The sequence below is a fragment of the Esox lucius genome, chromosome 18, assembly GCF_011004845.1.
Source record: "Esox lucius isolate fEsoLuc1 chromosome 18, fEsoLuc1.pri, whole genome shotgun sequence".
NCBI lineage: Eukaryota > Metazoa > Chordata > Actinopteri > Esociformes > Esocidae > Esox > Esox lucius.
In genome coordinates, this window is record NC_047586.1 from 15,129,970 (window position 1) to 15,151,948 (window position 21,979).

The 21,979-nt window shown below is 39.5% G+C and overlaps 1 protein-coding gene across 6 annotated transcripts in view; it reads right to left on the reverse strand.

Annotated features, from left to right (window-relative positions):
- ppp4r4 (protein phosphatase 4, regulatory subunit 4) overlaps window positions 1–21,640 on the reverse strand; it is a 68,988-nt gene extending 47,348 nt beyond the window's left edge. For 2 of the 6 annotated variants that reach the window (XM_010882441.5, XM_029114630.2), the window contains exons 1-4: window positions 20,344–21,637; window positions 18,812–18,885; window positions 4,559–4,661; window positions 430–577 (exon numbers count right to left, since the gene is read on the reverse strand). In XM_010882441.5, coding sequence (XP_010880743.2) covers window positions 430–577; window positions 4,559–4,661; window positions 18,812–18,885; window positions 20,344–20,448 — 430 coding nt within the window. In that variant the 5' untranslated portion in view covers window positions 20,449–21,637. Of the gene's footprint in view, window positions 1–429; window positions 578–4,558; window positions 4,662–18,811; window positions 18,886–20,343 lie in introns of all 6 variants that reach the window. The other 4 variants (XM_010882440.5, XM_010882439.5, XM_010882443.5 and 1 more) reach the window with 4 other exon arrangements.
- Between the last annotated feature and the right edge of the window lie 339 nt (window positions 21,641–21,979).

The following is a 21,979-nucleotide window of genomic DNA, read 5'->3' on the forward strand; positions in this document are numbered from 1 at the left end:
TATAGCTTGTACTCTGGTCCATCAAAAATACAATACTTGACATCTTATTATATGTACTAATTCTGAGATTTCAGACACAGGTATGTGGAATTAGAATGTCAACTGATATAACCCTATAGTGCTGAAAGACTAACAGTCCCTAAATCTACTTACCAACTACACTTCCTAACATGGTTTAATTCAGGGGTTGAAAACCCATTAGTCTAGGCTGACATTAGACATAATCACTTGATGTTTTTTTTTTTTTTACATGTCTTATGTTATGCATACAGGATGACAGCTTAAAGGAATCAAGCTAACCTTTGTCTTGGTTTTCCAGGTTAAGCTAGTTAGTAGTAACTTGTTATATGTTATTAGCATCACGACTGCTTGTGGAATCTGTAATTTTATGCTTATGACATGTTATAGACAACTTAAAACCATGTTCACCTGTATCCCTGTGGTCCAGGTTAAGTAGAACAATCTGCAGGATAGAATGGGTGTGTGTCTGTATGAGGACAATGTCATCCTGGAGCACAGTCAAAAAGGAGCCTGCTGCCGCCAGTTGCATGTCTGCCCCAGCTACATGTAGTACTTCCTGTGATGAAGGGCAAGAAAGGGTTAGACGTGAGGAAGGATTAAACAACTGATCTGTGCCATTTCTTACTACCAACATGTAGTCACAAAATATACTAGGAATAATTATATTTTTGGCCATCCGTTATGATTTTATTATTATTATGGTGTTTTGAATCTTCCAGGATGCCCAGCCCACATGGACTTAAGACTATATTTTTCATACTTTCTGTAGCAAACAAAATTATTTAATATATGTAATACTACATGCAGTATGTCTCCATTAACACATGACACACCTGTCTCCAACTACATATGCAAATGCACAAACACATAGTACATATGTAAAGAGAGGAGTGAACCCCACTGAATCTTATCAACACTGTATCCAGGGATTTAATTTGCAGCACAAGAACTCTGGCCATCCCCCATTCTATCACTTCTGTAAAGCAGTGATGTATGAAATCCCATACATAGGTTGAATATTGGAAAGTTACTTGATTGGTCAGACAGCACTGTCTGAATTCAAATAGTTACCAGATGGTTATTAAAGCAAGACAGGGTCACTTCATTCTCCTTGTTCCCGGGGCAGGATTGGGTAACTATACTCTCTCTACTTGTTTCTCTGTCTTCGTTCTTTCTCTCTCTGTCTCTATTTTTCTTTACTTTTGATTTCAGTTTTTCTACCTTTGATTTGAATATCCTCTCTACCTAACTCTCTGATTCATGCTTAGATAAATGCTTTGTTCATTGTACCATCTTATACTTTTGTAATAACCAATGTTGCCTCGTTTAATGTTATCTACAATACTAGGGAAATCCCTTTAAACAGTCCTTGTCCTATAAACAATGTTTATATACAGATTAGAACAGCTGTTTATATTTATACCAAGCATTAAATTTGTTAATGTCTTTTGTTTTAGTAGCTAAAAGTTTTTTTTTATAGTGTAAAATGTTTTCCCAAAAGGGGTTAGTCAGGACACTTTCCACTAAAGGCATATTCTAGCCTCATAAGTCCATGTCACTGGTCAACATCATAAGCATCTTAACCGAATACATTCAGGCAGCATTGCTACGTGCTGACAAAAGCCTGAAACATGCAGATTTTGTTTGATTTTATTTATAAGAAACCAATAATTGAATCCTTTTTGAAAGAAAAAGAAAAATGTCTCAGATGAATTGTATTAGGATAATAGTTTCCCATATATCAGTGCAAAAAATATAGCTCTAAGCCTGCATTACTGTATGTTACAGAGTGTTTTTTGGTCATCTTTATCAAAGACAACAATACATTTGGAAGTGACAATATGTATATGGGTACATTGTTTAGAAGTTGATTTAGCTTTAAATTTGGCATCTTATATGGCCTTGGGTAGTCTTGCGAGGCCACACCTCCAATCTTGGAGGCGATATTCTAGGCCTGTTTTAAGAGGCTAGTGTAGAGATCTAGGCCAGTGCCTACAGTGCACATGTAAATCCGGCAACCTGCTCTTCCAGCAAAAACACTCTCCTCTCCATTCCCCACTGTCTATATGAAATGATTTGATTAAAATTCACACAAAAATGTGTATATGTATAAAAAAAATTGCTTATGACTGATGAATGTATACACAAAAAAATGTACGCAGTAACTGTTCATTACCAACTTGCACTCGCAATCATGGAAACCCAGCAGTAAATAACAGCCAAAGAGAATGTTAAACTACCATTAACAGTCAACAGGCCAACTGTAGTTGAACAAGGATATTTCAATGTACAGATGCCTAAATCACCAAACCAAAAAAATACTGTAATGTACAGAAATCCGTTACCATCGCCGGAGTGCCACTTCTGTAACAAAGAGCAGACCACAAAGTGAGCGGCTAAGCTTGTTAGCATTTGTTGTAACACAATCATCATGCTACAAGAGAGTGTGAGAGCTAATAAGTGCAGTAACTTGCTGTGCTCATACTCCACAATATTATTCATTCACACCCCTGCTTGGTGTTTATCACTGAGGCTTTACTTAGTATACGGTAACCACGTGCATTTACAAACTCATTTATCAGTGCTGACTACTCTGGATTTTGCATGAATAACCAATATGTAACCTTGGACTTAAATGTATTTAACAAAATAGAATAATTGTTTTTGTAAGTTTGAAATAGTAATTCACTTATCACTTCCTTGTGCTGATCCTTGCTGCCTCGTCTCTACTAAATGTGTCCCTTTGGTGCATTTCAGTCATAAAACATAATGTAATATTTATGTTATTGTTGGAATAAATACTGTATAATGACTTTGCATGACTTTTCAGATCATACCGTTTAAAAAAAAATATATATATTTACACAATAGTGCATATTGCATGTACACATTTAGCGGTACTCTATACCTGATATTCTCCTTAGACTCGTGAACAATGGCTAGTATGGATAGGACTAAATTAAAATGTTTCTTATGACAAGGAGAGGATAAATAATTGTAAAGGTTGCCCATACAGCAGAAAGGATCAGGGATTGGATTGAATCACATTTTATCCTCCTGACTCTTGTCTTGTGGCAGCACATGGTTAGCGGAGTCTGCCTGAAACTATCCAATCACCTCCAATCATCTCATGCTGTTGACCAATGACATTGACTTTTGTTTAGAGTTGTAGTTTTAGACATATTTTTATTTTTGTAGCTATCGTAATTTTTTTTACTTGTTTGATCAAATTGACATTCTCATTATTCATTGGGAATCACCTTTTTTTTAATAAATAATTGACTTCCTTTGTCCAATGTTAATTTCTAATTATTCTGTCATTTGACATATCAATAAAACAGTTCCATAACCTAATAATTTCTACTCTCTGTCATGTTTCACAAGTCCCATTCCATGTCTTCTTGGATATAATACTCTTAATAATACTTGTTATTCAAAAAATCTCCAAGTGCTTCAAGAGAGGAAAAACAAACAAGTAATATATTGTATATAGGTCAATCTAAGAGCTTCACATCCTCTGTAGTTGAAAGGTCAGGTCATGGCATTATGGGAGACAAGTGGTATGAAGAAGATAGTGGATGGTAATAGAATCAGCTCATAATCTTGAAGAGAAGTCTGGGAAAAAGCCTGTTTATAGCTGTCTGACTTCTCCACTAATATTCTGTGTGGCACCCACTTGGGCTCACCATACAAAGTTCAGAATATTAGCAAGTTGTCCCCCCACTTTCTCTGCTCTGATACATTCCTCTTTCTCCGAGACTCATGCTGCGGGTAACAAAAAGTGCTCTCAAGTGATCAGGAACTCCGAGCCAAGTTAACTTAAAAAGCTGGTTGTGTCCAGATATTTATAGTAAGCTATCTAATTCTAGCCAAGACAAGAAGTGGTAACCGGTCAGTCAATCTGCAAATATGTTGCTCCATATATAAGCAAAATGTGCCATGGCAAATATACAACTCAGATTATCAACTTTTGCTATTCAGTAATAAATAGGAATAACTGTATATTAATGGACATTTGCAGAGGAGTTATTGATTATACTCAGCAAAGTGTTTAATACTATTATTTGCCAATTGAGCAAAATAATTTGAAATATACAGTGAGGGAAAAAAAAAATTGAATCCCCTTTAAGAATGTGCTCCTAATCTCAGCTCGTTACCTGTATATAAAACACTTGGGAGCCAGAAATCTTTCTGATTGAGAGTGGATCAAATACTTTCACTCATTAAAATGGAAATAAATGTATAAAAATTTTCACATGCGTTTTTCAGGATTTTTTTAAATGCTATTCTGTCACTCACTGTTCAAATAAACCTACCAGTAAAATTATAGACTGATCATTTCTTTGTCAGTGGGCAAACATACAAAATCAGCAGGGGATCAAATAATTTTTTCCCTCACTGTATCTTTCCAACATATTTTCAACCAGAAGGATGTTATTTTCAATGGGAGCCTATTGAGTACATCTCAGTAGGAGAGCGGGAGTTATTGAGGACAGTACATCTCAGCTAAGAGGAAGAAGTAGATGAATTGGCCCACCCGGACTTTTGGCACTACCCGCCGGAAGGTCTCTGCAGGATTCTGACGCACCAGGTTTGGCAGGTTGATGATTACACTGGCTCTCTGGACATCCTGACCTGAGCTGGGGAAAGAGGGCCAGAGAACAGAGGACAGCTATTGCAAGCATGTTACATGTGTTGTAAGAATTAAGGTTGAATGCAACCACACAATACACAAATACAGCGCTCATCATTTGTTTGATGTCTTATTTGGATCCTCAATTAATACTTTGTTAACGTAGTTGCAGTCAATTAATTTAATGTCCAGACAATTCAGGAAGTTAACTGGAAGTCATTTCATAAGAATTATAGCTTAGATTAGGGATGCAACATTATAGCCAAATTCACAAAATGTCTGAAAATTTTCTGGGAAGCCTGCCAAATATTCACTGACTTCGTTTTACAATCAACAAACAAGTTGGACTTGTTTGTTGATTCAAGATGCAATCACCACCGAAGTGACACACAGCTGACCATTTGTACAATACGGTACATATGAGGAATTGTGGTATGAATGTACCCTTTGTTATAAGTTATTCTCATAAGCTACTACGAAAGATACAGTGGGGAGAACAAGTATTTGATAACCTGCCGATTTTGCAGGTTTTCCCACTTAAAAAGCATGTTGAAGTCTATCATTTTTATCATAGGTACTCTTCAACTGTGAGTGACGGAATCTAAAACAAAAATCCAGAAAATCACACTGTATCATTTGCATTTTATTACATGACATAAGTATTTGATGCATCAGAAAAGCAGAACTTAATATTTGATACAGAATACGGACTTTCAGCTCCCTCCAAAGATTTTCTATTGGGTTCAGGTCTGGAGACTGGCTAGGCCACTCCAGGACCTTGAGATGCTACTTATAGAGCCACTGCTTAGTTGCCATGGCTGTGTGTTTCTGGCTGTGTGATCCAGCCACGACCCATCTTCAATGCTCTTACTGAGGGAAGGAGGTTGTTGGCCAAGATCTCGCGATACATGGCCCCATCCATCCTCCCCTCAATACGATGCAGTCGTCCTGTCCCCTTTGCAGAAAAGCATCCCCAAAGAATGATGTTTCCACCTCCATGCTTCACGGTTGGGATGGTGTTCTTGAGGTTGTACTCATCTTTCTTCTTCCTCCAAACACGGCGAGTGGAGTTTAGACCAAAAAGCTCTATTTTGGTCTCATCAGACCACATGACCTTCTACCATTCCTCCTCTGGATCATCCAGATGGTCATCGGCAAACTTCAGACGGGCCTGGACATGCGCTGGCTCAAGCAGGGGGACCTTGCGTGCGCTGCAGGATTGTAATCCATGACGGCGTATTGTGTTACTAATGGTTTTCTTTGAGACTGTGGTCCCAGCTCTCTTAAGGTCATTGACCAGGTCCTGCCGAGTAGTTCTGGGCTGATCCCTCACCTTCCTCATGATCATTAATGCCCCATGAGGTGAGATGCATGGAGCCCCAGACCGAAGGAGATAGACCGTCATCTTGAACTTCTTCCATTTTCTAATAATTGCCTTCTCACCAAGCTGCTTGCCTATTGTCCTGTAGCCCATCTCAGCCTTGTGCAGGTCTACAATTTTATCCCTGATGTCCTTACACAGCTCTCTGGTCTTGGCCATTGTGGAGAGGTTGGAGTCTGTTTGATTGAGTGTGTGGACAGGTGTCTTTTATCCAAGTAATGAATTCAAACAGGTGCAATTAATACAGGTAATGAGTAGAGAACAGGTAAAGAAAAACTAACAGGTCTGTGAGAGCTGTAATTCTTACTGGTTGGTAGGTGATCAAATACTTATGTCATGCAATAAAATTACTTAAAAATCATACAATGTGATTATCTGGACTTTTGTTTTAGATTCCGTCTCTCACAGTTGAAGTGTACCTATGATAAAAATTACAGACCTCTACATGCTTTGTAAATATGACAACCTGCAAAATCAGCAGTGTATCAAATACTTGTTCTCCCCAATGTATGTACAGATATGTTCTTGCATTGTACAGTAGGTATCTTCCAGAGTATCTCTCAGAACAGAAAGCAGTGAATTGGAAGGGAACAGGCAGCTAGCCAGCCCAATTAAAAAGAGAAGAAAAAAAAGTGTTCCATCTCTAGCCTCCTGTGAGTTCCTTCCTCAGGCCTAGGATATTCTCTGCTGTGAGCCTACTTGGATGGAGAAAGAGAACAGCTAATAATCAGATACAGTAAGTGAATTAGCCTTGTCATTAAACAAATTTAGAAAGCAAATTTAAAAGGAGGTATCTAGCATAAGTGCCAGTCTGTCAATCATCTTGTTTAGCATATCAATGAAGACAGCACAAGTAAAAACAGATGTTACTCTAAGGTGGTCGATGGCCAGTTGTGACACATCGCTGAATAGTGTAGGCCTATGTCATTTTGGGGCTTTGTCATGTTTTGGTGTGGCTAAAGGCTTGACAACAACCTGGTCCCAGCTCTGTTTAAGCAATAATAAGGGCATGGTAACTAATTTTTTATAATTCAAATTTTGGAATATTTATATTTTAAAATTCAGGAATTTTAATTAACACATATAAAATTACGTTTTTTAAAGCTGTGAAACATCATCCTAAAAATCAACTAGGTGTATACTGTGATAACTATGGAATATCCTTTAAACAGCCTTTATAAAAAAAAATAAGATATCTTTGTGGAAATTGTTGAAATGTCATTCAAACAGTTTTAAGTTGCAATAATACAACATTCTCCTCCACTGATGTTAGAGGGCAGCTTTTTCCACAATTGGGTTGCAAGGACAGAGAAAACTGGCTAAGTGAGAGCTGATTCTGATACATGCTGATTTTGAATCTTCATTTTGCAGCGCAATAACACAGGATCTCGGTGTCTTGTTCGCGAGTGAGTGGACAATGGAGCGGGAGATTGGCCGGAGAATCGGAGCAGCGGGGGCGGTACTTGCATTCGCTTTACTGCACCGTTGTGACGAAAAGAGAGCTGAGCCGGAAGGCAAAGCTCTCGATATATCGGTCAATTTTCCTTCCTACCCTCACCTATGGTCATGAAGGCTGGGTCATAACCGAAAGAACAAGATCGCGAGTACAAGCGGCTGAAATGGGTTTTCTCAGAAGGGTGGCTAGCTTCTCCCTTAGGGATAGGGTGAGAAGCTCAGCCATCCGTGAGGAACTCGGAGTAGAGCCGCTGCTCCTTTGCATCGAAAGGAGCCAGTTGAGGTGGTTCGGGCATCTGGTAAGGATGCCCCCAGGACGTCTCCCTAGGGAGGAATTCCAGGCACGTCCAGCTGGGAGGAGACCTCGGGGTAGGCCCAGGACTAGGTGAAGAGATTATATTTCGACACTGGCCTGGGAACGCCTCAGGATCCCCCAGTCAGAGCTGAAAAATGTGGCTCGGGAAAGGGAAGTTTGGGGTCCCCTGCTGGAGTTGCTGCCCCCGTGACCTGAAACCGGATAAGCGGATGAAGATGAGATGAGAGATAACGCAGGATTTCAATGTTTAGTACGTCGTTACTTTATCGGTGGTTAGGCTGTAAATGTTTGAGATGTACATTTTTGAGATGGATATAATGAGTTCTAAAGGGATATACCTCATTCCTATTCAGCCCAGATCTCTCAAGGTCCTGCTGGTAACAACATGTCAACACACATGTATTCTGTCCAATTAGAGGAAATAAAACCCAGAACATGTGAGATTGTCTCTCTGTTACTTCTCCCCGTCTACAAGCAGGAACTCAAGAGGGACACCAACACAGAGAATGGTGAGGTGCTGTACAGAGGCAGACTCAATGCTGTAGCACTATTTTGATGAAGATGTTCAAAAACACATCCATGAACACTGAGGAATTTTTACATACATCATCAGACACAGGCTTCATTGGGAAATGTGTATGGTGTTGTACCCAAAAGAACAATTTAGACGTAGCCCAAGCAGGTACAGTACCAGGGTGATATGGTGAAATTTACACATTCAAGTGAATGAGTAAATGTGTCCAAGCATTTGACAGGTACTGTACATACTCTGCGATTAATTAGAGACACAAAAAACAATACTTTAACTCAAATCAATATTTTACCACAAAGACTTGCATCTAACAATGCATAAGACAAGGACTACAAGCAATCATGGACTACAAAGAGAAATCCATTCACAGTGACACCTGACCTTACAAGTGATGACAAAGATTGTCCAGTGACTATAAACATTTCCACAATTCCTCCCTTTACACATTCTCTTCATTCCAGGTGGACAACATTGAGACATTTAGAAAAGTTCTTGTTGCTCCAGGCTACTACATGCTCCAGTTCTCAGAGTAGGATGTGAAGAAAAAGCTTAAAAATAGTGAATACTGTGCTCACTGATGCCAGCCCAGAACCCATCCAGAGGCCCTCAGTGTGTGCTGACTACTAGCTGGCACATCTTCATTAACATCTTCAACCTATCCTTGTCTCAGGTTGCAGTCCTGATTGGCTTCAAGGTGACCAGGTGCTTTGAGAGGCTTGTCATGGCTCCCATTAACCCTATGTGCACACTGTCCGGAGTGTCCGCTAGCTCAACTTGCAAATCGCTCTATCTCTGGCAAGCTGTCACTGAGCTGAACCTAGCGTGCACACTGCCAGCTTGGGCAGGGCGTATCTTCCTAATCTATGTCAGCGACAACCAGTCAACCAGTATAGGGGAAACATCAATCTCTGAAAATATTAATAAGTATTTAGTATTTGCGTGACTCCACAACAAAAAATTTATTACGACAATGCCAAGTCAATGATTTGTAAAAATAGCAATTTACTTTGTTTTCCTTCATGCGCAATCTCCAAAACCTTCCATGCATCAATGTTTTAGAATTATCTCTCTGTATGAAGCCAGAGAAGCATCATAAATAATGGGGAAATTGGACACGGCAAATACAAGTTTCTCTCTTGTCAATGTTTTTTAGTTAGCAAGTGAGTTTTTAGTATAGCGAGTAGAAAAGAGAAAGGTCTTCAAGATGCAGTGAACATCTGCCCTGCCATTGGTAGTTGCCGAACTCTGTCACTGCCCGCTCGCTGGAAATTAGCATAAAGTTAAACATTTCTCAACTCTCGCTTGGAGATTTTGTCTCAGAGTAGCCCCATACTGCTGTCGCCGTGATTTGCTGGCTCTCGTTGGAAATTAATGAGTGCCTCTTTGTAGTTCAAGCGAGCAGACAGTGTGCACGCAAGGTAAGGCAAGGATGCCAAGACCATTGGACCCACTTCAAGTCTCCTACTGCTTTAACAAATCCACTGAAGATGCAATTATCAGTCATATGGCCCTACCCCACCTGGTGAAAAGCTGCACCTATGTAAGAATGTTGTGTCTAAACTACAGTTCAGCACACCAACACTGTTGTTCCAAAGCTCAACACCTCTGCTGAGCTCCCCGTTTGCACAACATCAACTCCATAAAGGAAGGCACAAGCAGAAGGTCTTTTAAGCAATGTGTCAGCCAATAGGGAGGATGTAAACTGGAATTGTGGTGCCTGGACAACAACATCTTACTCAGAATTATCACAAAGAAGGATTTAAGGACACCATGCTTGTCAGTTGGGCGCAACAGTACCTCGAAATCCTAAGGCGACTGAATGTATTGGGAAACTCCTCTCCAAATACTAATGTTCCAAAATCAAGAGCAACCTTACCAGTTGCATCATGGCCTGGTACTGGATTTGTAATGTCCAAATCCACAACCACGCACAATTAACCTCCTCTGAGCATGAGGTCTGAGCAGGCAAAATATGTCTTTAATTTCTTATGGGACTCACAATCAACTGTAGGTCATAACAGAATGACACAATCAGAAAACAAAACATGGCAACAAAGAATTTTTTTTACGGACCCCTGTTCAAAAGTATGCATACCCTTTGTTCTTAATACGATGTATTGCCCTCTTTAGCATCAATGACAGCATACAGTCTTTTGTAATAGTTGTCTATGAGGACCCGAATTCTTGCAGATGGTACAGCTGCCCATTCGTCTTGGCAAAATGGCTCCAGGTAAAGCAAAGTCTTTGGTCATCTTGCATGAAACGCACGTTTGAGATCTCCCAAGATTGGCTCAATGATATTAAGGTCAGGAGACTGTGATGGCCACTCCAGAACCTTCTCATTTTCTGCTGTAACCACTGGAGGGTCAATTTGGCCTTGTGTTTAGGGTCATTGTCGTGCTAGGAAGTCCAAGAGCGTCCCATGCACAGCTTCCGTGCAGAAGAATGCAAATAGTCTGCCAGTATTTTCTGATAACACGCTGCATTCATCTTGCAATCAATTTTCATAAGATACCCCATGCCTTTAGAGCTCACACACCCCCAAAACATCAGGGAGTTAACACCATGCTTCACAGTGGGGATGGTATTCTGTTCACTATAGGCCTTGTTGACCCCTCTCCAAACATAGCACTTATGGTTGTGACCATAAATCTCTATTTTGGTCTCATCACTCAATATTACAGTGTGCCAGAAGCTGGCAAGGTGTTATCGGGCATATTGTAACTGGGCTTTTTTGTAGCACTGCCGCAGTAAAGGCTTCTTTCTGGCAACTTGACAATGCAGCTAATATTTGTTCAAGTATCGTGATATTGTGCTCCTTGATACAACCACACCGTCTTTTTCCAGAGCAGTTTCTCCCGGGGTTACCTGTGGGGTTTTCTTTGTTTTTCTTTATCCCAAACAATTCTTCTGGCAGTTTTGGCTGAAATCTTTCTTGGTCTACCTTGGTCTTTTTAAGGTTATTTTCTGCTCCTCATGTCTCAGCATCTAGTCTGCTCAGTCCATCCATGTGAGAGCTAACAAACTCATTGACTATTTATACATAGACACTAATTGCAATTTAAAAAATTGGGAAATTCACTTTTAATTGCCATTTTCACCTGTGTGTGTCACCTTGTGTGTCTGTAACAAGGCCAAACATTCAAGGGTATGTAAACTTTTAATCAGGGCCATTTGTGTGCCGATTTCTATTATCATTATGATTTAAAATGAGCCAAACAACTATGTGATAATAAATGGCTTCATGTAATCACTATCCTTAAATAAAAGACAGGTTTCTTTTGCATGATGTCATATTTTTTAAATCAATGCCACAATTTCACAATTTCTGTCACGGTATGTAAACTTATGAGCACAACTGTATTTGCAAGCCATCACATTGCTGAAATTTGACATGCATTCCTGTCTGTTAAAAATTTGCATTTTAAGTAGTTTCATTCATAGTTCGGTTGGCCAGATGTAACCTTTATGCTGCCTTATCATTGTTTAAAAAGTATACATTTGACAGTGTCTCACACTGTACATGCAAGTAGGCAACAAATTACAAGTAGGTAGCAAATTACTGAATTTATTCTTTTCAATATATTTCCAGCACGTCTTTTAGAGTGTATGGTTTTCATGCATGATACTATGCATGAGTACAGAGAGAATGCCAACCTCTTTCATGTAAAGTGAAGATTCAGAGCCTAGCCACATGTCTCAACAGTGTGGTCTCATCTGTGTGCGTTGTATTATTTTCATTGGTTAGGCAACAGACTCACTTAATAACAGTCAACAATAGTACATCATTGACACTTCATGAACGCAACTTGGAAGTCATCAAAGCCTTACAGGGGACATTGCTTACTTTTCCCCAATCCCCATATGTCTGTACCACCCCTGGGGAGACCAAATATATTTCACCAGCTAGCCTGAATTCCGCTCACTGTCTCTCTAAACAGGTATTCATTACTTTTCAAGTACAAGCTTTTGTCCTGTGGCCTTTGTCGGCAGAGTTAATAACTAGGTGGGAACAAAGTGGCAATATGAAGAGGTTACAACTAAACTGTCACCCTTTGCCCTACATACAGTGAACTCCAAAAGTATTGAGATACTCAGTTCTTTTGGTTCTGTATTCCACCACTAACCTATCAAATGATACATGATTACAGGGAATAAAATGCAGACTTTTAGCCTAAATTCACTGCTATTTTTACCAACAGTGGGGAGAACAAGTATTTGATAACCTGCAAAATCAGCAGTGTTTCCCACTTACAAAGCATGTAGAAGTCTGTCATTTTTATCATAGGTACTCTTCAACTGTGAGTGATGGAATCTAAAACAAAAATCCTGAAAATCACATTGTATGATCTTTAAGTAATTCATTTTATTGCATGACATAAGTATATGATACATCAGAAAAGCAGAACTTAATATTTGATACAGAAACCTTTGTTTGCAATTACAGAGATCATACATTTCCTGTAGTTCTTGACCAGGTTTGCACACACTGCAGCAGGGATTTTGGCCCACTCCTCCATACAGACCTTTTCCAGATCCTTCAGGTTTCGGGGCTGTCGCTGGGCAATACGGACTTTCAGCTCCCTCCAAAGATTTTCTATTGGGTTCAGGTCTGGAGACTGGCTAGGCAACTCCAGGACCTTGATATGCTTCTTACGGAGCCACTCCTTAGTTGCCCTGGCTGTGTGTTTCGGGTCGTTGTCATGCTGGAAGACCAAGCCACGACCCATCTTCAATGCTCTTACCGAGGGAAGGATGTGGTTGGCCAAGATCTCGCGATACATGGCCCCATCCATCCTCCCCTCAATACGGTGCAGTCGTCCTGTCTCCTTTGCAGAAAAGCATCTCCAAAGAATGATGTTTCCACCTCCATGCTTCACGGTTGGGATGGTGTTCTTGGGGTTGTACTCATCCTTCTTCTTCCTCCAAACACAGCGAGTGGAGTTTAGACCAAAAAGCTCAATTTTTGTCTCATCAGACCACATGACCTTCTACCATTCCTCCTCTGGATCATCCAGATGGTCATTGGCAAACTTCAGACGGGCCTGGACACGCGCTGGCTTGAGCAGGGGGACCTTGCGTGCACTGTAGGATTTTAATCCATGACTGCGTAGTGTTTTACTAATGGTTTTCTTTGAGACTGTGGTCCCAGCTCTCTTCAGGTCATTGACCAGGTCCTGCTGTGTAGTTCTGGGCTGATCCCTCACCTTCCTCATGATCACTGATGCCCCACGAGGTGAGATCTTGCATGGAGCCCCAGACCGAGGAGGAACCATTTTTGAAAATACAGCACATTATTCTACATAACCTCCCATTGAAGGGTACAAAAGACAGATTACCAATATTTACAGTGAAATAGCAATGTTTAGTACTTGGTTGCAGATCCTTTCCATGCAATGATGGCCTTAAAGCCACAAGGCATGAACAAAACTATGGGTATCATTCCTGGAGAAGCTATGCCAGGCTACAGCAACCTTCATACTCGTTTTGGGGCCTTAAATCTTGTATTCAACCTGCAAATTCTCAATTGGATTCAGATTGAGTGGCTGACCTGGCCAGTCAATAACTTTCCACTTCTTCTGTTCGATGAGTTTAGACTAGAGGGATTTAGTTATATCTGAGAAGACAAGATGTTCGTGTGCACAGAAATCCTCCTGCATCTGCTGTCAGCAGTTACATCCTCAGTGCAGATCAGTTCCAGTTGCAGCCATACATGCTCAAGCCATTACACTACCCTACCTCCACCAGGTGGTATACATTGGATATACTTAGGAACGTATAAGGTCTTCCTTTTCTCCTCCTTACTGTATTTCCATTACTCCGCTACAGGGAAATCTTCATCTCATCAGTCTATATGACTTTGTTCCAGAACTTTACCAGCTCTTTCTCTTACTGTAACCAGGCCATACTCGTGAAGTTTACTCTTCTGTGCATGGTAGTCTTTGACAATTTGTTGGTAGCATTTTCTATACCACAAAAAGCTTTCTTTGGTAACTGACTATTGTAGTCTTCCTTCGTCTACCAGTTTGTTCTCGTTGCGGAGTTCACCAGTTTTCTTTGTCCCAACAAAACAGAAAACAGATTCACTGTAATATATCTGCCTCATGATGACCAGCTTTCCTTGCAATGACACTTCTTTCGTCCTCATGCTGTCAGAAGCCAGCAACATACTAAATGCAAATCTTACAATCAATACTTGACATAGTCAGCTCTCTTAAGCATGCACTAACAATGACAACAAACATACCTGCCTAATAAAAAACAATTGTGAACACAATTGTCCAAATATAGGCTAGTACTTTTGGTACCCTAACATATAGGTCGTGGATAACAATCACCTCAAATTTAGACTGACAGTCTGCACTTCAGGACAGTAGAAATTTCAAACCTAAAGTGCTGGAATACAGAGCCCCCCACCAAAAAGGAAAACTAAACATATGTCACTGTCCAAATATTTTTGAAGTTCACTGTAATATGCCCTTTGCAAATTAGTCTAAATGTGATAACACCTTTTGAGCTTGTTGAATGTTGGGATTGTGTTGTCTTGAGCCTGAAGGCAGAGAGCTGTTTTTGAAAGGTGAAGGCAAAAATACACTTATCATTAACATATGCCATCTGTAGTGGGGCCTCTGGAATTACCTAAATTAATTAAAGGGCAAGGTGCAAAGCGTGAGAGGTAACAGGAGCTGACTCCTGTAGGACATTGCTTTGATCTCATGGTACTGGGCTGTGGTACTGGGCCCTATAAGAATATACCTGGAAACCCTTCAGAAAGTAATAGGAGACACACTTGTCATTTTGTAGTTAGACTTGAGCTTCTAATGAACAAAGCACAGGGGAACAAGTTAAGGAACAGTCCCTGACTAAACAAAAATATTTGTTGACAGATAGTAATCAGATTTTTCGACCAATTGATTGGTTGACATTTTACAATGTTAAATTTTCATATAATAGACACATTCCATTTGAATCAAATCAACTATATGCATGCCGTTTGCCACTGGCCGTTTTATTTCATTTCATGGCATAAGAACATATTTTTTTCCTTCATGGCAAAACAACATACTTTTTTCTTTCATTCGTGAATGATATTTATACAGTAACAATCAATAAAGGCGACGATAACTAACTTTTTCTAGTGAAAAGATGAGAGAATCGTGGAATCTACCAGAAATAATTAATAAATGTTGTGGCTCTCAATAGATTCGAACTTAGGTCTTCCACATGAGAGGCACTGTCTTTAACCAATACGCCACGACATTACACATTTCAGCAGTCGCTAGACTGGATTGTGTTAAACTGACTAATGTTTCTTATTAAGTTTACCTCCACCATAGGGTCTATGAAATGTATTGCTTTTGCCACTGGCCGTTTTAACTGCTTATTAGCCAGTAATAGGCTTACTAGTATCTAACGTCCTATGAATAATCATAAGAATTGAGCAATTTCTAGCGAGACTGAAGATGAACTTTTCCATGACAGAAACAGTCGCAATATAACCGTAAACTGTTTTATTTCAGGCTTACTATAATGTAGACACTAACGGTTTTAGCCAGTGAAGTTTTCGTCTATACAGAATAATTCATAATGCATACATCGCTTCACCTGCAAGGAGATACGAACTCAGGACCTATAGTTCACAAGTCTCCTTCTCTAACCACTACGCTATTTAACAAGGGGTAGTCAGTCAGTCAGCCACTCACTCAGTAAGAGACATTCGCTCTTCTTAGCGGGCTCCGCTTACGCGGTCCGGCAAAAAAGGAGTCATATTACTTAATTACAATATTCTGAGCCAGTGATCAAAATACTGTAACAAGACTTGACCCTCCAGAAGATGTTTAAATCACACGCAAACACACACACACACACACACACAAATTGTGATCAGGCTGCCATAAACAGTGATAAAATGTTCACGACACACAATATGCGTTTAGACCTTCATTTTTCACTGTAAATCAAGGTAAATCATGTTAAGCAGATCATTTAATCTACAGATACCAAGTCAGTGCAGAACCTGCATAATCATATGGCCTAATTGCCCTCAAAGTAGCCAGTGAGGCAGGGCTGCCTCCCAGGGTGATATTTAAGGAAATCTGCCAAAGTTTAATCACACCTGTCCATTCATCATCTTTTTGCAGACTAAAAACAGATGCCAGCATCTTGCAAGCAAATTTGATTACTACAAAGGTAAAAAAAAAGAAAAGTTAATCGAGTGGATTGGTGGGTGCAAGTTTTAGCTCAAGACAGCTCGCGTGTACTGAGAACAACTGGTGGTTGGCTTGAAGTAATGGCATATATGCTTTAAAAAAAAGGCATTATTTTCTATGTGAAATGTTTAATGTTTGACCACAACAGAGCAGGAAAGTTAAACGTGCTGGGAAAGATAATGCAGTGAGAAATGTGCTGCGAAAGATACTGGCTGGAATGGAACAGTGACTTATGAGATAACCCTGCTCAACACGTTTTTACTGACCCGGGCCAGCAGGCAATCGATAATATCAGTGCCTAAAATACATGACCCTGCTTTGAAGCTTTTCTTGGCATGTTCCATCAGGTGTTTTTAGAAACACTTGGAATTCAATACTCTTGGAATTCAATACTAAGGGACAGGCTTTACTGTCTTCCTGCGACAACACCTGAAGGGATATACCCATTTGGAAAGCTAAGCTGATGCTAACAGTTGTTGACAGAGAGTTACAAGGTAGAAACAGCGTTTTATCATCTAAGACAGGGCTTCCAGGTCATCTCAAGTTCTTAATTGACTGAATGTTATTTTGATGTTCTGTATGAATGTTTAAGTTCAAACTAAAAAAAGGGAACTACCATTACTCAAGCCAAGTATTTTCAATTTGCAGTGTAATTATTAAAACCGACTTCTTGTTTACTCAGACTTAGTTAAGTTGCTGTAGCCATTGGGTAGTCAGCCATGAACTGTTGACAGTGATATTGCTGTCCGTGATCAAGAAATGTGCATATTATCTGACTAATTAAGCAAGCATATACACATAATAAAATGTAACCTATTTGCCAGTTTAATATACAGTACCAGTCAAAGGTTTGGAGTCGCCTACTCAAGGGGATTTCTTTTTAAAAAAAAAAATGTTCTCCACATGGTAGTGAAGACATCAAAACCATGAAATAACACATGGAATCATCTAGTAACCAAAAAAGTGTTACACAAATCAAAATACACATTACATTTTAAATTCTTCAAAGTAGCCACGCTTAGCCTTGATGGCAGCTTTGCACACTCTTGGCATCGTCTTAACCAGCTTTCTGAGTAAGTCACCAGGAATGGATTTCAATTAACAAGTGTGCCTTGTTAAAAGTTATTTTGTGTAATTTCTTTCCTCCTTAATGCGTTTGAGTCAATCAGTCCATACAGTATGTGTAATATTAATAGTTTTGATGCATTACCTATTATTCTATAATGTGGAAAATAGTGAAAGTAAAGAGATCCCCTGGAATATTATTAGCTAGTCCAGGCTGATTTAGGGTGCGGAAGGTAGTACGATTTCGAGTGTCTAAGGCGAGTAAGTGGCAACTACACGTCAATGCAAACTAATAGACAGACAGGCAAGAAAGTTTGATTGGGAAGTATTCTTAAGTACTCTGACAATTTTTTTTTTTTTAAATAGTATCTTAAAATTCTATCTGCTGATCTCTTCTGTCATTTCAGCTTATCTTTATGCTTGTAGTCAAAGATCTTACACATGGCCCCTTTCAATGCCAATACGTTAAGAAAGGTGCTAAAACATATTGTCTCCCCATTTAAAAAGATGGAGAACAAGTAATAACAGAAGTTATGGTAAAGGTTACAGAAAACTAGCCAAAAAATCATACCAAAATACAGTGTCAAAAAAATTATCACAAGATAACAGTATCATTTTTTTTACCTTATCACTAGCAGAGCACTAAGTTAAAATCGCAAAGTGATATCACCTTCCCTGAGAACTCTCGAACTAGACCAACCAAACCTAGATTCTGGTTTGAGAAGATTCCACAGTTGACTTGAGTGTGTTGTGTTGTTGGGAAAATGCTGATTGAAATATATGTACTGCAGTAGCCGAGAAGGATCCCTCTAAACACAATTCATGTGTAAGAATGGGCAATGATTGGGAAACGCCCACAATTTCTAAAATGTAACACAAAAACACCTCTCTGTGTATGCAAAATGTCCCACGCTGGGGTTGCAACACCATTTGTGGTGAAAATGGATTCACAAAATAAATAAAATGAAAAATGATATCAAAATAGGGTCACAGAACAAATATGTTCTGCACACCTTTGCTAATGTTATATCATAGTTAAGAAAGAACAAAACAAGCCACATAATACCTCCACAATATTAATGAGGCTACATCGATGCAATACTTTCCAAAGGTTTTTGAAAGTAGATACAGTATTTGTAATCCATCATTGCTGAACTTTCTTGGAATAGACCTGTATTCTCCACCATTTTCCTTTTACCTGAGGAGGTAGACTGCCCGCTCAATGTCATTCAAATCCTCATCCACGGTCAGCTTCTCTATCTCTTCAGCAGTCTGGAAGTAGAACAGCAGACAGAAGATGATGAGTTAATCGGTCCAAGCAAAACCAAAAGACCTTTAGACAACTTCATGAGGACATTTCGCTATCAGCAAATCCACTGAACGGCTGGCGAAAATGTTAACCCAGTAACTTATGATCCTGCTTACGATTAGGCTACACGGGTAGGGGCACCGTCTGTCCATTCACTGACTCTACTGCTTTGACTGGGCATCTTATTGCATTCTAGTAATTACCCCATTTACCCAGACTTGAGTAAGGAGGAGGGGGAAGACTTTAGGGTGTATGTGATGAGGTAAGTTAAAAACTGGACAGGATTCTGATAACAGCTAAATGTTTCAGAGAAACATAGTAAGGGGGTTGCAGTGAGGCTTGATAGAGAGAGATAACTGCAGTTAGTCTATCTCCCCACTTCCTTATGTGGGAGTGTTCACGTGGGAAACCAGGGGGAGTGTCAGTTGGTGTAGCCCAGGCTTCTCTCATTATTTTAAATTTGCATTTTTGTACTGTGCCGCCTCGCTCTGAATCCTCCTCAGGAAAAAAAGAGAAGAGCACAGAAAACCCAAGCCCTCCTCAGAAGAAGCAGCCATGTATACACCAAATCATATATTGAGGTGACCAGCCCTTGTTATCATAGAATGAGAGCATTAAAGTAGCCTACCCCTTCCTATGGTGGCCATGTTTTAATGTCGTATTTGAACCTCGATAGGAAATTACAGCACAGAAAAGGGATTTTGAATATTATTGATGGAGAGGATATTCTCTTGTTCTGCACATACTGTCAGGAGTGTAGGCTTTTTATTTGATTGAGATATTATTAGGCACTCCATTAGCTACTGCCAAAGGCAATAGCTGGTCTTCCTGGCGTCCACACAAAACATTTTACACGAGGAACAGGCAGGCGAGGGGGAGAAGGAGAGCCAGTGATGCAGACAGCTGTCAGAAACTGCGTCACACAACAGTAAAACGTGTGGGCAACCCCATTACATAGTCAGTTCTCAGTTTGTGCTAGTAATGTACAGGGGTAGCCTACACCTTTCATGATGCTGAAAGGAAAGCTGTAACTGCAGTGTTTGCAGACTACAGAGCGATAGCATGTTGCATTGAGTATTAGTAGGAGGTACTAAAAGTCATTACATAGAGTGTAAGACGTGTTTTGCTGAAAATAAAGCATAAATGTATCACCGGCATTCAAAGTGTAAAAGATGGTTGAAAGAAAGCATTGTCAACGTACACACACTTTTAAAGACACATAGTAGGCTATTTGTAACATCAGTTCAAAAAAATATTGGGTTAATATCGGAAAATCGAATTAATGTACGAGATTAATGTAATGACACTTCGACATTTCTGAGAAAAACATACAGTACAATAAACACATGCAAAGTAGTGAACATTAAAAAAAAATTATAATATTTTACAAACATATAAGCCCACACGCTCTTGTCAAATACCTTAAGACTCCTGCGAATAGGTCTTTCGATGAATGACAAGTCTTGCAGATCTTCTACCTGTCCAAAGAGACTGGACTGGTTGAAAGTCATTTTGGTGACGAACATATGTGTTTTATTCTCCTTTTTTGAGTAGCTGTCGCAAGTGTTATATCCTTGTCGTGGTCATGACTCCAAACTGTGAATGAGTAAGATGAATTCTTTGATTTGGGGAAAGCTCGCTGTTCCACCCACGAGAAAGCTTCTTTGATGTGTTAGCTCAGCTACAGTGGAACTTCGTGTGTAGCAATATAGATGACTGATGAGTACCGTTAGTTACAATCCAAGCATCTGAAAAAGTATGATAATCGTCCTCTCAGCTTTCTATGAATGGTGTAAATAATGAAAAAATGCTTACATTTCACTTAATTCTCGCACATTAAAAACCTTGTCACCCACTGCTACTGTCACAGACTGTGATGCACAATTTCTGTACATTTCCAAGGACACCCTTACAGTACTGTCCTGTATCTTCAGCTGTTTATTCTAGGATAACACGACCTAGTACAGTAGATAAACCTTAATACCATCCTAAGTAACCTGTAAATGAGACCTACTCCGTCTCAGCTGGTTTTCCAGTATAAATAAAATAAAAACAAAATATAAAAACCTGTGGTCTATACAGTATACATAACTCTAAGTCGTTAATTTCGAAATAACTAGCAGAATAAATGTTTTTAAGTAAACTTCAACTTCATATTTGCCATAGTAAACGTTAGCTAACGCGTCTGATTTGTTCCAAGTAACAGCATCATGATACAATCGTCTTCGATTGATAAAAATGTTTAATTGCTTCTGACTACAGTACCATAATTAGCAACTAAAGCTAGCTAATGATGAGCATGTACATTTGGTTAAAATTGCTAGCGTTAGCTGTAGCTTACAGCATCTTACTGGCCAAGCAGAGCATTAAAAAGCTACTGTACTGCTGTAGCAAGAACAGTACTGTGCTAGCTAAATAACTAACGTTAGCTACGGATGGACTGAACTCCTTATATGCTAAAAACACCACTGTATGCACCACGAAAATATATATAATACAAGTTAACAAAATAAACACGAACAAGAAAAGTAAACACGTTAATTTTTCAAACACCTTGGAAATATTTCCCTCGACTCAGTCATTTTCAACACAGTCCACGCACACGAACTACGCAAACGCACTGCAGCAACTAAACAGGTTTCCATGGCGACGACATGCTACACTGCCTGGTTGAAACGTTATGCACATATACTGTAGGACTGTGCCAGAATTCAAATCACCTTCTGAGGGTGAACAACAAAAAACACACGAGAGAGCACTATTTATTATGGGGGAACAGGGGGCGCTTAAAATCAAAAATCTTATTAAACACACGACATTTCACCGTGTTCATACTAGGGGGCGTGTTTTATACTCCTTTAGTGAGGCGAGTTGGTTACAGTACACATTCAGTGGTCAAGGGAGGTGAGTTGTTTGTATAGGTACTGTACATCTCTACAACACATAATCCCTATTTCATCTTTATGTCCAACAAACGAACTGGATGTATTTCTAAATATACCTTTGTGTACATTTATATAATCTGATACTGTACAGAAAATGTATCTTACACTCCTG